Genomic DNA, 14,146 nt, shown 5'->3' with positions numbered 1-14,146 from the left:
GACAAGCATGGTCGCAGTCTTAAACTATGTGGATATTTGCCTAACAAAATATAAACGATCAGGTCTCCATGGAGGGAAATGAGGACTGTTGGGAGCGTGGAAGTGCTTGTGAACTACTGATTTGGCAACGTAAATGGTTGTCTTTGTATTTAAAATGTAGACAGGACTGCTATGTTACTGATGGAATCAACACTTTTAAGTGTGGAGATGGGTGGCTCTTAAAAGAGCCTTTGGGTTCAGATGTGGTGGTTGGGGTTCCGGAATCTTAACCGCCGAAGCCGTACAGGGTGCGTCCCTGGCGCTTCAGAGCGTAGACGACGTCCATGGCGGTGACGGTCTTCCTCTTGGCGTGCTCGGTGTAGGTGACGGCGTCACGGATAACGTTCTCAAGGAACACCTTCAGCACACCACGGGTCTCTTCGTAGATCAGACCAGAGATACGCTTGACGCCCCCACGGCGAGCCAGACGGCGGATAGCGGGCTTGGTGATTCCCTGGATGTTATCACGGAGAACTTTGCGATGGCGCTTGGCGCCTCCTTTGCCAAGTCCCTTTCCACCTTTTCCTCTGCCAGACATGATCACGATGAGTATAAGTTAATGTGTGAGTTGTTAGACAAGCGTGGAGCTCATTTATCTCCGCTGGGAGGACGTGATTGAGACCACCCTCGACACAGGACCGCGTATTAAAGAGGGCGGGAGCTTCTGCTAAGGACAACCCTGTCACCTACCCAGACCATAAGAACTGTGATTGGTCCGCTTGGGAGCGTCACACGATTCCGACTTATTCATTGGCCCGCGAATTTAGACGAGCTCATTGGCCCGCGAATGTAGACGAGCTCATTGGCCTGTTGCCACCTCCTTCTCAGGCTGTCATTGGACACGAGCCCCGAGCACCCTTCCCGACATAAATTAAAACTCTAAACCCCTCCCGCTCCCCTTGTCCACCCGCCCCGCCCATGTAAATTGTAATAATAAACATAATATGAAGATTTAAAAAAAATTGGTGTTATGGGAGAATCATTAGTCAACTGGCAGATGATACCACTGTTGTGATACCACTTTCTTAAGGACAACGACCCCAGCTATAGCTTTTACCCTATTCTCAGATGCATTAGGTTTGAGGCTGAATATGAATGAATGTGAGCTTATGGCCGTACAAGACTGCTAATGTATTTTCACAATATCCCTGTAAGGTACCGTTAAAATGTGTTTAAGCTTAGCCAATACTTATCGTGAAGTATAGTGACGTATTGGTTGGTGACACCACGTGTCCAAACATAAGTGTGTTGTTGTGGGTGCGTTCTCAGCCTCATGAAGGTGTATGATGACTGTTTAATTTAGTGATTGTAGGCTTCAACACGAGGCACACAAGGGTACTCATAGCGGACAAACACCGTTTAGAGATGAAAATACAAATTGCACGTTTTGAGAGACAAGTGGTTGGCTCTTAAAAGAGCCTTTGGGGTTAAGTAGTGGGGTCAAAGCCGTAGTAGAACTTTTACTTGGCTTTGGCGGGCTTCTCGGTCTTCTTGGGGAGCAGCACTGCCTGGATGTTGGGCAGCACACCGCCCTGAGCGATGGTCACACCGCCCAGCAGTTTGTTCAGCTCCTCGTCGTTACGGACAGCCAACTGCAGATGACGGGGGATGATACGAGACTTCTTGTTGTCGCGGGCGGCGTTGCCGGCCAACTCCAGGATCTCAGCAGTCAGGTACTCGAGCACGGCGGCCAGGTAGACCGGTGCGCCAGCGCCCACACGATGGGCATAGTTGCCTTTGCGCAGGAGCCTGTGGACACGGCCCACTGGGAACTGGAGTCCGGCTCGGGAAGAACGGGTCTTCGCCTTGGCCCTGGCCTTGCCTCCGGTTTTACCTCTTCCTGACATTTTTCTGGATTCTAGCGAGTTCCGTAAGCACAGAAGAAAAGAGTCTGAAATAATAGAAACCTGCGTAGTGTGTCGTACTTATAGCTCGCCGTGACCGGCGTTCATTGGCCACCAGGCCGAAGACACCTCATCCAATTGGCTCTCTCCGTTCATGCTGCGGCTACAGCTGGACCCTTCTCAATTGGCGAGCAACGGACCAATCCGGCCTCGGAGCAGAGACGCGCATGTGCGCGCGCCCTCCCGCCACGCCCCGCGAATGACCGCTGAGCCCACAGATATCCACAGGAAGTGTCGTAGAGCAGAGTGATACCAGCGATCAATTCAACACTTTGAAGAATATTTCTGTACAGTCCAGTTAATACAAATATAATAGGCATGTGGAAAATTAGATATTAATTGCACCAATATGTACATTTTAAAGATCCAAAATGCTTTTTCAAAATTGATAAAACAAACAAGGAGGAAGGGGCATTAAGTTCCATTAGTTCATGACAGTGACAACAAGTGGTGGGAGGGATCTTGCCTGTATTTTCAATGTTTATTTCTGTAAAAAAAAAACAATACCATTTCAAAATGTCTCATATATATGTTCTTCTATATAAGATCTTCTGTTGACAGGAAAGAGTACCTGGGTGCTGAAGTACCAGGCTGTACCAGCGCCAGGACCTGCACCAGGATCTGAGCTCCGCACTGGACAAAGCAGTTCCGACGACGAGGAATGACTTGTGAACAGTGTATACGCTAATAAGATGCAGGGAATCTTTCCTGGATACAAGGTGTACAGGTTTTTCGCCCTTGCTTGCTTGCTGTGCGCTTGTGGTCCTCAGGCCTCTCCTCAGCGGCCCCGGCCGCCCCGTGTGTTTGGTCTGTTCCGCCGCCGGGGCACCTGGTTCGGCTAGCCAGGTACGGAGCTATTATGGTCTGTGCTTGGTTGGCTGGGCCGGGTGTGCTGGTGGTGGGGTGGGTGTGTGGGGCGGCTGGGGGTCCCCCGTGGGGAGGGTTTGGGGGCTGCTGCTGTGCGCTGGTTTGCAAACTGGAAGTAGTCGCTCTATGAGTAGAGGGCTGCAAGGGAATTTTCCTGGATGCACAGTGTACACAGTTTTTTCCCTTGCCTGCTTGCGTGTTCTGTCATCATGTGAAGCGCATTGGGTCACATTTTGTGAGAAATACGCTATACAAATAAAACGTGTTCCTTTTCACTCTCATAGCCTTCTTTTTCACCTCCAGGTTCATCAACCCCAACCCTCCATCCTTACATTAATTCTCTAATACCTCTCGTGAAATCCTATAAGTGTTCTCCAATGACTTTTGTCCGCTATATGGTGGTGGTAAGTTGAAGTTTGTGGTGTCGCAGCAAAAAAAGCGCCAATTTTTCAGCACCGGATCTCCTACAATCCGAAATCTGCCCCTGGCCTAGACTACATAATGTTAATCTGAATTAATCAAGGATGAAGACTATTTCACCATACATGATGCATCATAGCTCTTTGCTCGCTGATGGGGTCCCATGTTGTGCAGTAGGTGCCCTTTTTTTCTTTTTGCCCCTGCCCTTCAAACAGCCTGAGTCCGCCACTGTTCTAGAGCACATGCTGGTGCTGATGGAGGACGATAACAACCAGCCACCGACAGTGAGTAACTATTTGATAGCTTGATGTTAAGAACTAATGGATCAAACTGTTTGGGGATGGATTTTGCTAGGGCAATAGAGCACTGCAGGTGTACTTTGGAAAGGTTGCCCCCCCCACCCTTAGAAGACCTATCCCGCCTATAAACAGATTGTAGCCTGGCAGGTGTACTTCAGGATAGGAAATGGACTTTCTTAACCAAGACTCAGTGATGACTAGTACCTCAGGACTGGAACCGTTTACCCAGACTGACAACTGATCTATTTTAGGAATTAAACTCCTTGCATTGATGTGCAGGAGACCCAGGTTCTTTTGGGCACAGAAATCACCAAAACAGAGATAATTTGTAATCAAACCAGTAAGGGTATTGGGGAGCAACATTTGAGGGAACGAATTACTAAACAGAGGGAACAGATTACTAAACCGAGGGAACGAATTACTAAACAGATTCACACATCAAATATTTTTTTTCTACCATGTGACCCCAGGGGGGCTCCGTAAGAAAAAGGCGTCAAAAGTGTTACTTTATCAGAGAATAATGGTGCCTTCGGCAGATGTAGGAAACTCTGATACGAATTCCCTAGTGGGAAATAACCACCCAATTTGGACACAAGTCAGAGTTTGTCGGGAAACTCGGACCAGTATGAAGATACGTGTTGTGACGTTCCACTGTAATCCCCCACCTTCTTGTGAGAAAACAGACGCTGATTTAGACAGTAATGGTAAAACAAATAATTAAAATAATAATAATAAAAGGGTAAAAGGTTAATTAGAAACTCCCCACACCTGTGCTAATTAACCTCACCCTGGCTCTCATCCCTCCACAGTCGAGACCAAAACCACCCCCCAGTAGAACAGCCCACTACCTCCCCCAGTAGAACACCCCACCCCCTGACACACACACAACCAACCCCTACTACCACACTAACATGTTAATTCGCAGGCTGATGAAACCATTTCCTGTCCATGTCATCTAGGTAGTTAGATGTGTGGCACAGACTGTCAATAAAACCATTTGACCATGGAGAAGTGTGTTTTAAGTCAGAGTGAGTTATCTACCTTTGTATTACAGCTTAGATTAGCTAGGATACAGCTCTTCTGCCCCCAGCTGTGTATCCATGAAGAGTGAGGTCACTGGATCCTCTGTTCGTTTAAGATTTTTACAGTGAGCAAAGGTAACATCACATCCTCCCCTTTAAAGCTGTAAAGGAATCCCTGCCGCACCAGGCATGATTAGAACCATCATTACACATCTATGTATGGATGGACAATCTGGTTACACTTTCAGTTCTAATAATGTTCATGGAACACAGCACACCTATGCAGAAGATTTGACCAGTTCTTCTGAACAAGGAAAACCTAGTCAACAAAGTTAGATGAATCCTACTTGCAGTCACGCTAGTCTAGTTGTCATGTCAATCCTACATCTGTCTAGTACATGTCCATTCCCAAAACCTAGTAGCTAACCTTAAGTGAGCCCTGCTTTATAAAACCTAGTAGCCATCCTTAAGTGAGCCCTGATTTATAAAACCTAGTAGCTAACCTTAAGTGAGCCCTGCTTTATAAAACCTAGTAGCCATCCTTAAGTGAGCCCTGATTTATAAAACCTAGTAGCTTATCTTAAGTGAGCCCTGCTTTCTAGCTTTTTAAAAACTTGGACAGATGCAACCAAACATGTGTTTGCTTTGAAAGGATGAACAAATCAATTAAGTGGAAATGACAAAACATCAAGTGCAAAATGCTTTTGGATTTATTCAATGTTTAGACAAGGGGTTGCTAAGAACAAATATAAATACTGAAGATGGGATCAGTTTAATATTCTTCCTCATCATCTTCACAACAATCACCAGAGTCCAGCCCCACCTCCTCATAGTCCTTCTCCAGGGCAGCCATGTCTTCTCTGGCCTCAGAGAACTCCCCCCTCCTCCATGCCCTCTCCCACATACCAGTGTACGAAGGCCCTCTTGGCATACATCAGGTCAAACTTGTGGTCCAGTCTTGCCCAAGCCTCCGCTATGGCAGTGGTGTTGCTCAACATGCCCTCTGCACCTTGGCCAGGTCTCCCCCTGGCACCACCGTCGGGGGCTGGTAGTTGATGCCCACCTTGAACCCAGTGGGGCACCAGTCCACAAACTGGATGGAGCGTTTGTTCTTTATGGCAGCGATGGAGGCATTGACATCCTTGGGCACCACGTCACCGCGGTAGAGCAGGCAGCACGCCATGTACTTGCCCCGCCTGGGATCGCACTTCACCATCTGGTTGGCTGGCTCAAAGCAGGCGTTGGTGATCTCAGGGACAGACAGCTGCTCATGGTAGGCCTTTTCTGCAGAGATGATGGGAGCGTAAGTTACCAAGGGGAAGTGGATACGGGGATAAGGCACCAGGTTAGTCTGGAATTCAGTCAGGTCTACGTTCAGCGCTCCGTCAAAACGCAGGGAGGCGGTGATTGAGGAGACAATCTGGGCGATGAGGCGAATGAGGTTAACATAAGACGGCCGGTCCACTCCAAGGTTACGCGTGCAGATGTCAAAGATGGCCTCGTTGTCCACCATGAAAGAGCAGTCAGAGTGCTCCAGGGTGGTGTGGGTGGTCAGGATGGAGTTGTAGGGCTCCACCACTGCTGTGGACACCTGGGGAGCTGGATAGACTGAAAACTCCAGCTTGGACTTTTTTCCATAGTCCACAGACAGGCGCTCCATCAAGAGAGAAACAAAGCCAGAGCCCGTCCCACCACCAAAGCTGCGGAAGAGGAGGAACCCTTGCAGTCCGGTGCACTGGTCAGCCTGAAAACAAAACAGTCACCCAAATGTTCAACATCGAGACTTGCGTCCTTGCAGAGATGGCACAGGAAAAGCCATAGAACATGGACTAGGAATAATTATAAATGTACTGCATCACTTTTGTAGAGCCTTACCATTTTACGTATTCTGTCCATCACAGGCTCCACAATCTCTTTGCCGATGGTGACGGGCGTAGTTGTTGGCAGCATCCTCTTTGCCACTGATGAGCTGTTCAGGGTGATACAGCTGACGGTAGGGTCCATTCCGGATCTCATCTAGAGAAGCAGTCACATTAAAATGCATGCAGAAAATGAATCAAGGCAACTAGTCATTGGAGTACCACACAAGATAAATTAGGCTTCACATGCTACCAAGGCATCGAGACTAAATGTAATGTAGTCGGTACTATGAACCATCTACCAGTGTAGAGCAAACGTGCACCTCCTTACCAACAACTGTAGGCTCCAGATCCATGAAAACAGCCCTGGGAACATTCTTCCCACTCCCAGTCTCACTGAAGAAGGTTCCAAATGACGAGTCAGCCAAAGCAACAGCACCAGAGTCCGCCAGAACTGTCCCATTTGGCTGGATACCATGCTCCAGGCAATATAACTCCCAACATGCATTGCCCATCTGGACACCTGCTTGGCCGACGTGTACAGAGATGCACTCCCTCTCTTAAGAAAAACCCTTCATCTTAGACCAAGAAATCAAATCATTGTCATACTGTACCAGCTACCTTTTATCCAAAGTGTGTACCAACACAGCTAAGTCAGGAAAGGTGGGGCTCACCACATCAAACTCAATTAATTGAAGATGACCCAAATACTCTGTTAGTGTGCCCACAGCTATAAATGCACCAGTTCAAGGAGGTATGCTTACCATATTTCAGCAGTTGGGAAATTAATGTGCAGCTGGGAAATGAATTATTGTTAAAACCCTGAAAGAGTTTCACAAATATGCCACGTAAATCAGGTCAAAACATAAGGTCAACACACATGTTTACAAAAATAAGACGCGTTATGCGAGATGGAGGCAAGAATGTATTTCTTTGGGTGAAACGCCACCTTTAACGCTGCATGTTATCCGGGTAGCTTAGCACAGACGGAGTAGAAAGTGAACTGCCATGTCCTATCGGCCAATCCAGTCTTTTAGGATACCCAGTCACGTTAGTTAACGTTGGGGCTTAAACATTACTGACACTCACCTCATTTTTCTGGTTTTCTGCTCGAAATGACATGCCCACAGTGAATATAGAATATCTCCACAATCACAAGGGCCTTCATAATGATCTTGTTATCAAATGAAAGCTAACACCTGTGGGGTGGTTGTAGAAGTGTCAGAATCAAAATCTATGTTACTGTGTCAGAGTAAATAGAGCTAGAACATTATAAAACATCTCAAATTCAGTCTCCGCCTAAGAAAACAACAGCTTTTACAGTGAATATCACCTTGGAAACCTGATGACCAAGCCCAAATCATCTAGGAATCAGTACTCAGGGTCTTATTAGTACTTGTGCCAAAGTCGATGCTAGTAATGTGAGCAAATGCAACTTTGTACCCGTTTTAGTACAGGTATGTTTAGGCGGACACCTATATGTTTAGGCCATTTGGAGATATTTTGGCACCATCTGTGCCATTTGACCTTTCTCATGTATCAGATTATTTTTTAATTTTCTTGGGGATTTTTTGGGGTTGGCTGACCAATGGTATGGAAATTCGGCGTTGAAACCGGACATGACACATTCTCCAGTTGGAGAAAACTGGAAGTGACTTCGGCCGTGTTTACTGTCTCGGAAACAAAATGGTGGCATCGTATAGCATGCAAAGTTGTGAAAGAAATGTGATATCGATGAAGAGAATTGATCGAGGTAAGCTCTTTATATCACTTCGGATCCACCTGTGGGTCCGTTGGATCAGAAAAGGTTAAAGCTGAGTCCAAAAACCCCCCACATAATATGTAATTTACATCAATGTCATACATAACTATTTAATTACATTACTCTCGTCCAACCACAGGTCAGGATGGCCGAGCGGTCTAAGGCGCTGCGTTCAGGTCGCAGTCTCCTCTGGAGGCGTGGGTTCGAATCCCACTTCTGACAAGTTTTTTCTTTATTATTTACTTTTTTAGATAAAACTGTCTATAATTATGATTTCCAAAATCGCTACAACAGAATGAATACGTTAATTCAGAACAATTGCCACAATGACACCTTTTATTTGTATGGTTCAACATCAATACTGTATATTAACCAAAGGTGAACAAAGGTGAACTCAGGACTAAATGAGAAACAAATGCAAAACAAAATAGGCCCATAATCAACAAACCTCTCCTGTTAAACATAAAGCATGTTATAGTCAACTGTATTCTATTAAAATACAAAATAATATTTGTTTAGAAAATGTTCACTGCAAAAAAATAACATTATCACACAGTATAAACCACCACCACTCTAGAGTACAGCATTATAGCCTAGTAAAACAATATCTCAATACATTAACCCTTTTTTCCATGAACATTCCTGAAAACGTTTAGTACTGGTGAGAATCAACAGTAGTAACTAAGGCAAACTAGTATTTAAAGGGATATCGAAGTTTGATGCTTACATTAAAGCAGAAATGTAAAAATGACTCCATGTGATTTTGACAGACCTATTTGACCCATTCTCCAAATATGCAGATGTACAGTACTTTTACTTTTTTAAAGTAAAAGGCACAAAAAAAAAGGACAGCCCACATTTTCTTATACCGTACCTATGACTTAAAGACCAACTAAATGCATATATTATTAAATGAAGGAGATCCTACCATAGCGATATCGGAGGCATACATATTAGATACATACATCAGTATGGTTAACACCATAAAATAAAATATAAAAAACATAAAATGTGATCTATTTGTACGACCATGTGTAGAAAAACAGATGTTGGGAATAATATGTTAATCCTGGACTAAGAGAGATGAACAACTGTCTTCATGAGGTTGAAAAAGCGTGGGGAAAAGTCTAATTGTCAGAGATAAAAAGTTGTCTAATCTGTTCTTGGGTGGTGGTGGGTTGGAGTAGCTTTGTTGTCCTTGACGCTTCACACCTTTAGGATGAAGAACAGTGGGATGAAAATAGAGTGAAAGCTACACTTCAAACGAGTGTTACACACATCACTGTCTGTGGCACATCACTGCCACATACAGTACTGCTTATCAATAGTATGTATTTACCCCTTCTATGAAGCAGCGTTCACTGAAAGTCACCAGTAGTCATCTTTACACCTGGGCACCTGTGGGAAAAATGTGCCGTTGAAGAAAACACCCAATTACCTTTTGATATTGCTTGTATTTCCTCGCATTTAGTTGTGAATCATTTAAACGTAATCCTACTATATCTCAACATGAATATGCTACAAATCACTCTACAACATTCTAGTACTGTGTGTGACAACATGTAATAACAACATTGTTGAGTAATCACAGCATTACAACACAGCAGAAAATGAAAAAAATACGAAGTAGACACTCACATTGTCCTGTTCCAGACGTGGTGTTTGGCAGTATCATCCTCTCCACTTCGTCCCAGTCCTCAGTGGTGTGATCTGTCCTCACCCTCTCCTCAGGGTCAGAAGACGACCCCTCACCTCTTTGTCCCCAGAAGCTCTCTGGTGACCTGCGACCCCGTAGTAGACCGACAGCATCGTCACTCGTCGTTTTCTCGGGTGACTTTTCAGGTCTGGCTCTGTCCGTTCTCTCAGGGTTCCGTCCCGCCGGAGACTCTCTCCCGGGGCTCTGCTGGAACCAGAGTCTGAGCATGACGTCAGCGTAGTTGGCATGGCCGCCGTCAACCAGCTCTTTGGCGACATGGACGCCATCGGCCACGATGTCCACCTCCCAGTGAGCCTCAGCGATATACTGCCTGAAGTACACCTGGAGGCTCTTCTGACAGATGCACTCCTTGAAGAAAACCACCGCGTCGTCCGTCCACTGCCCCCCTCCGATTGGCTTAACTCCTCTCAGGACGCATGGGTAGATGACCTTCGGCAGTCGGGACAGCTGTTCGGGGAGTCGTCTCAGCTCAGAGCGATCGGCGAAGGGCACGTCCACACAGTGGCCATAGTCCACCAGGTTGACCAACACCACAGTCGCGCCCACGTGTACGATCTCCGCTCGACACCATTTGTTCGTGGTGTTGGACCTCACCAGGCAGCTCGACCCGGGGAGAAGGTGAGCCTCAGGCAGCGCTGGCACCTCCTCTGGGAGGTCATGGAGGATGGTGGACACAGTGTTCATGATGGGGAGCAGGTCTTCCAGAACCACGTAGAACTCACACGGCGTGGTGACGGCTGCTGGAAAGGCCAAGTAGCCCAGATCCATATTCACTGAGGCCAGGAAGAGCCTCTGGAGATGGAGAGGCCTGTCGCCCGGGACAGACTCTCCTGATGGTTGTTGTGGTTGCTGTTGTTGTTTCTGTGATGATGCTATTTTCAGTTGCTGGATTAACAACCTGTTCATCATGATTTCCACCATCCACAGGTTGTCGGCATCAGAGTAAGAGACAAACATGAATTTGATGTCCTTTCCCACCATTGCTTTGAGAGTTTCCTTCATTATCTTAGAAGCCATGTCTCCTTCAGTGGGGAGACCAGGGCCATTCCATTTACACAAAACTGCCTGCACAGGAATTTGCTTGAGGTCATTACAAAGCTCTTTAATGCAGTTAGCGGGGACTTCCTCTGTAGTGCCATGATCCAGAAGGAATACTCTGCATTCTGCCTGGTCAGCAGATGCATTCTGCACAACTGCTCTGTGCCATTGGTTGTCTTTGGTTGATTTTATCAAGCACTGAAGTCCTTCTTTAACATCCTCCTCAGACATGATTTTGCATTGGCTTTTCTTTTCAACTACATGATTTTCAAAAACTGTGAACTCTTCTGTGCTCCTGTTAACTCTCAGGTAAAGATCTCCATTCTCCAAGACGGATAAAAGTGTCCCGCACTCTGTCTGCCCCGAGCTGATACTCTGAGGTGGGATCAAGGTCTCCTTCACTGGCTCTGCTAAGGGTTCAAAGGTCATCACACAAGGTGGACAGGAAGACCTTCTGATGACTCGTCTTCTGTGGTGGTGCCTGCCAGTGCAGTGTTGGTGGCGACCTCTGGTCGACCTCTTGGACACTTCAGATGAGAGCTTTTCATCTTGAGCACTAATGATTATCACCCTCCCAGAGTCAGTATCTGACTGTCTCTTTTCCTCTGTGACCGCTAAAGAACTGAACTGACACGCTAGCTGTTTGATATCAGGGTCAGAAGGACTTTCAGACCAAGTCAGGGCCTCCTCATTTTCAGTCACGGCATTGCTATTGTCAGCTTGGGTTGGGTAGGCATCCTGGATTTCAATGAGAACCTCCCACCGAGACCCAAAACAAGTGCAAAATTCAACCATGAGAGGTTTTCCCATTACAGCCTCAATGAAATATGCGTCACTTTCAAAAGAGTCAGTCTTTAGCAGTGTGCATGGTATGCTTAGTCTAGGCTGGGACAAATGTTTATTTGTCAGAAAGTACGTTTTATCCTTCCCCACAACTGCTGTATTTCCATAGTCAACAAACTCTACTCTGAACTGGCCACTAGAGGCAGTGTCTCTCACAACTGCACGGTAGAGCGCACCATCATCTTCACATTCAGCTGCTACAAGGTCATTGATCCTCCGTTGCACGGATGTGTTGTTTTCCTTGGTGTCTTTAAACAGCTCTGAGTTGAGGTCTTCCCTCATGTCCAATATGGTTTGTTCATCAGCTTGCATTTGGATAAAAAATCTGTTGACTGTGTCAATGTGTGAAACAAACCCCAGACCTCTGAATCCTGCTGATCTTGAAGTGACAGGGAGGTTTTCAAGTTGTGGCAGTTTAATGGATCCTGGAGGCCGTTTGGAGGAATTGTCTATGTCATGTTCTGCGCATCTCTGATCTATTTTTCTGTCTGTGTTTCCTTCAGATTTGACCAGTTCTCCCTTACTCTCTCTATGACATTCCTTCTGTGAAGCAGGGATACTTGAGTGTCTTCTTTTGTGTCTGATTCTGCATTCTCCATACTGCATATTTTGATCTTTTTCGGTTTTGATTGTTTCGGTATCATGGCTGATGTTCTTCTTCGGTTGTTGATTCGCAATTAACTGCTTGATTTTCTCATTTATGTTAACGTTTCCATTGAATAAATCAAAAGCAACAGTCCCATCCTCATTCTTTCCGACGACTACAGCTCGGAGCGGCTTGTTGAGAACAGACATCTTCAGCCACTTGTTAACCTCTGCAAAGTCTTCCTCTTTTGAGATTTGTGAGAGGCCACATCTCAAGGCCTGCATGGGGGTGAACAGCAAATCTGACGATTCACTTGGAATAGACACAACATGGCTTTTTTCAACAACGTACATGTTTCCATAATCCACAAAAAACACACAGAGATGATGGGGTGAATGAACACGGCGAGCCATGCCCCTATACCATTTTCCATCATAGTATTTTGCCAGGCAAAGTTTCCCCACAAGAGCTGCAGTGTTGGCACGCAGTATTTCCTCACTTTCCGTTGTAACTTTCTCCATCAGTTCCTCAATGATTTCACTGTTTCTGTCTAGCTGGCAATACATCTCCCATGGGCTGCACACGTGTGTGACATACACCACCTCATCACTGCCACTCCTCAAGTCAAAAGAATCATAGACAAAGGTCTCCATGCAGTCACACAGCAGGAGCTGCCCAGGGCTTCCCATTTCTCTTGCAAGGCCTTTTTCCAAAAGCTTCTTGGCTGCACTGTCGTGAGCGGTGTGCAGATCAACCACATTGAATCTGCCTTTGTATTTCACATGCAAGTGACACTTAACGCTGCATGTCAGGTTAAAGGACTGGTCCAGAACATACTCCTTCAGTAGATCACACGCCTCTGGACTCCACTCACCATGGCTGCTCTCAACAGGTCTCAAGTCATAGAGACTACATCTGAACGCTTGGCCTTCCAGTTCAAGGTACTCTGGCAGTATCGCTTGAAGATTGTGTCTGCTTTCTTTCACAATCATACCATAGTCCACAAAGATCACTTGAAGGTAGTCTTTCTGTACCCCTATAATGCAGGCCCGGTACCACCTGCCATCATCTGCTGCCTTGGCCACACAATAGGTAACCCCTGGGTGCACAGGGACTGTGTGTGTTTGATAATACCGCTGCATCTCGTCCATCAGTTTGTCCAAGTAGGGACTCTTGCTTTGCAGCTGGCACCAAAAATCTGAGGGGGAGATGATGTGAGAGCAACGGACAGACAGTTCACTTCCGATCCCGGGCATCTCTGATTTTAATTCAACAGCTGGGACCATCGTTTTTGGCGTCTTTGTGATAAAGTGTCTGTTTTCAGATTCCATCACAGGCACACTGACATTGGTCTCTGATACTCCTCTTGTGCAAATTCCAGATTGTCTTTTTTGGTAGACTTGCTGTTTCGCCATTTTCTTTCCCCTTGTTTCCTGTTTAATGACCGCCTTGGAGGGAGTGAATTTCCAGTAATCTGCTTGATGTGCCTTGATCAAGAGCTCTGAAATGCTCTCTGCATTTGGAGTTTCCTTCATATCGACAACATATCGATCTTTCCCTTTGGACACTTCAGATGAGAGCTTTTCATCTTGAGCACTAATGATTATCACCCTCCCAGAGTCAGTATCTGACTGTCTCTTTTCCTCTGTGACCGCTAAAGAACTGAACTGACACGCTAGCTGTTTGATATCAGGGTCAGAAGGACTTTCAGACCAAGTCAGGGCCTCCTCAATTTCAGTCACGGCATTGCTATTGTCAGCTTGGGTTGGGTAGGCATCCTGGATTTCAAT

The 14,146-nt window shown here is 46.1% G+C and overlaps 4 protein-coding genes across 4 annotated transcripts; all 4 read right to left on the bottom strand.

The window, feature by feature from the left end:
• Positions 1–265: 265 nt before the first annotated feature.
• Positions 266–577, bottom strand: LOC308152115 (histone H4; the record flags this gene model as incomplete). Its single annotated transcript, XM_080525025.1, has 1 exon — positions 266–577. The coding sequence occupies one exon, from the start codon at positions 575–577 to the stop codon at positions 266–268; it is 312 nt and encodes a 103-aa protein (XP_080381151.1).
• Positions 578–1,499: 922 nt separating this feature from the next.
• Positions 1,500–1,886, bottom strand: LOC308152089 (histone H2A-like; the record flags this gene model as incomplete). Its single annotated transcript, XM_080524999.1, has 1 exon — positions 1,500–1,886. The coding sequence occupies one exon, from the start codon at positions 1,884–1,886 to the stop codon at positions 1,500–1,502; it is 387 nt and encodes a 128-aa protein (XP_080381125.1).
• A 3,437-nt stretch (positions 1,887–5,323) lies between these two features.
• LOC308154294 (tubulin alpha-4A chain-like) lies at positions 5,324–9,554 on the bottom strand (the record flags this gene model as incomplete). Its single annotated transcript, XM_080527458.1, is given in 7 exon segments — positions 5,324–5,431; positions 5,433–5,551; positions 5,554–6,295; positions 6,427–6,478; positions 6,480–6,567; positions 6,742–6,969; positions 9,545–9,554. Coding segments are annotated over 7 exon segments (1,347 nt in total).
• A 2-nt stretch (positions 9,555–9,556) lies between these two features.
• Positions 9,557–13,642, bottom strand: LOC308154293 (tudor domain-containing protein 15-like; the record flags this gene model as incomplete). The annotated part of the gene is made up of 3 exons (XM_080527457.1): positions 9,557–9,570; positions 9,811–11,337; positions 12,331–13,642. The coding sequence occupies 3 exons, from the start codon at positions 13,640–13,642 to the stop codon at positions 9,557–9,559; spliced, it is 2,853 nt and encodes a 950-aa protein (XP_080383583.1).
• Between the last annotated feature and the right edge of the window lie 504 nt (positions 13,643–14,146).

This window comes from Nansenia antarctica, assembly GCF_963989245.1.
Source record: "Nansenia antarctica genome assembly, chromosome: 3".
In the NCBI taxonomy this organism is placed as follows: Eukaryota; Metazoa; Chordata; class Actinopteri; order Argentiniformes; family Microstomatidae; genus Nansenia; species Nansenia antarctica.
This window is presented reverse-complemented; position numbering and strand designations above follow the sequence as displayed.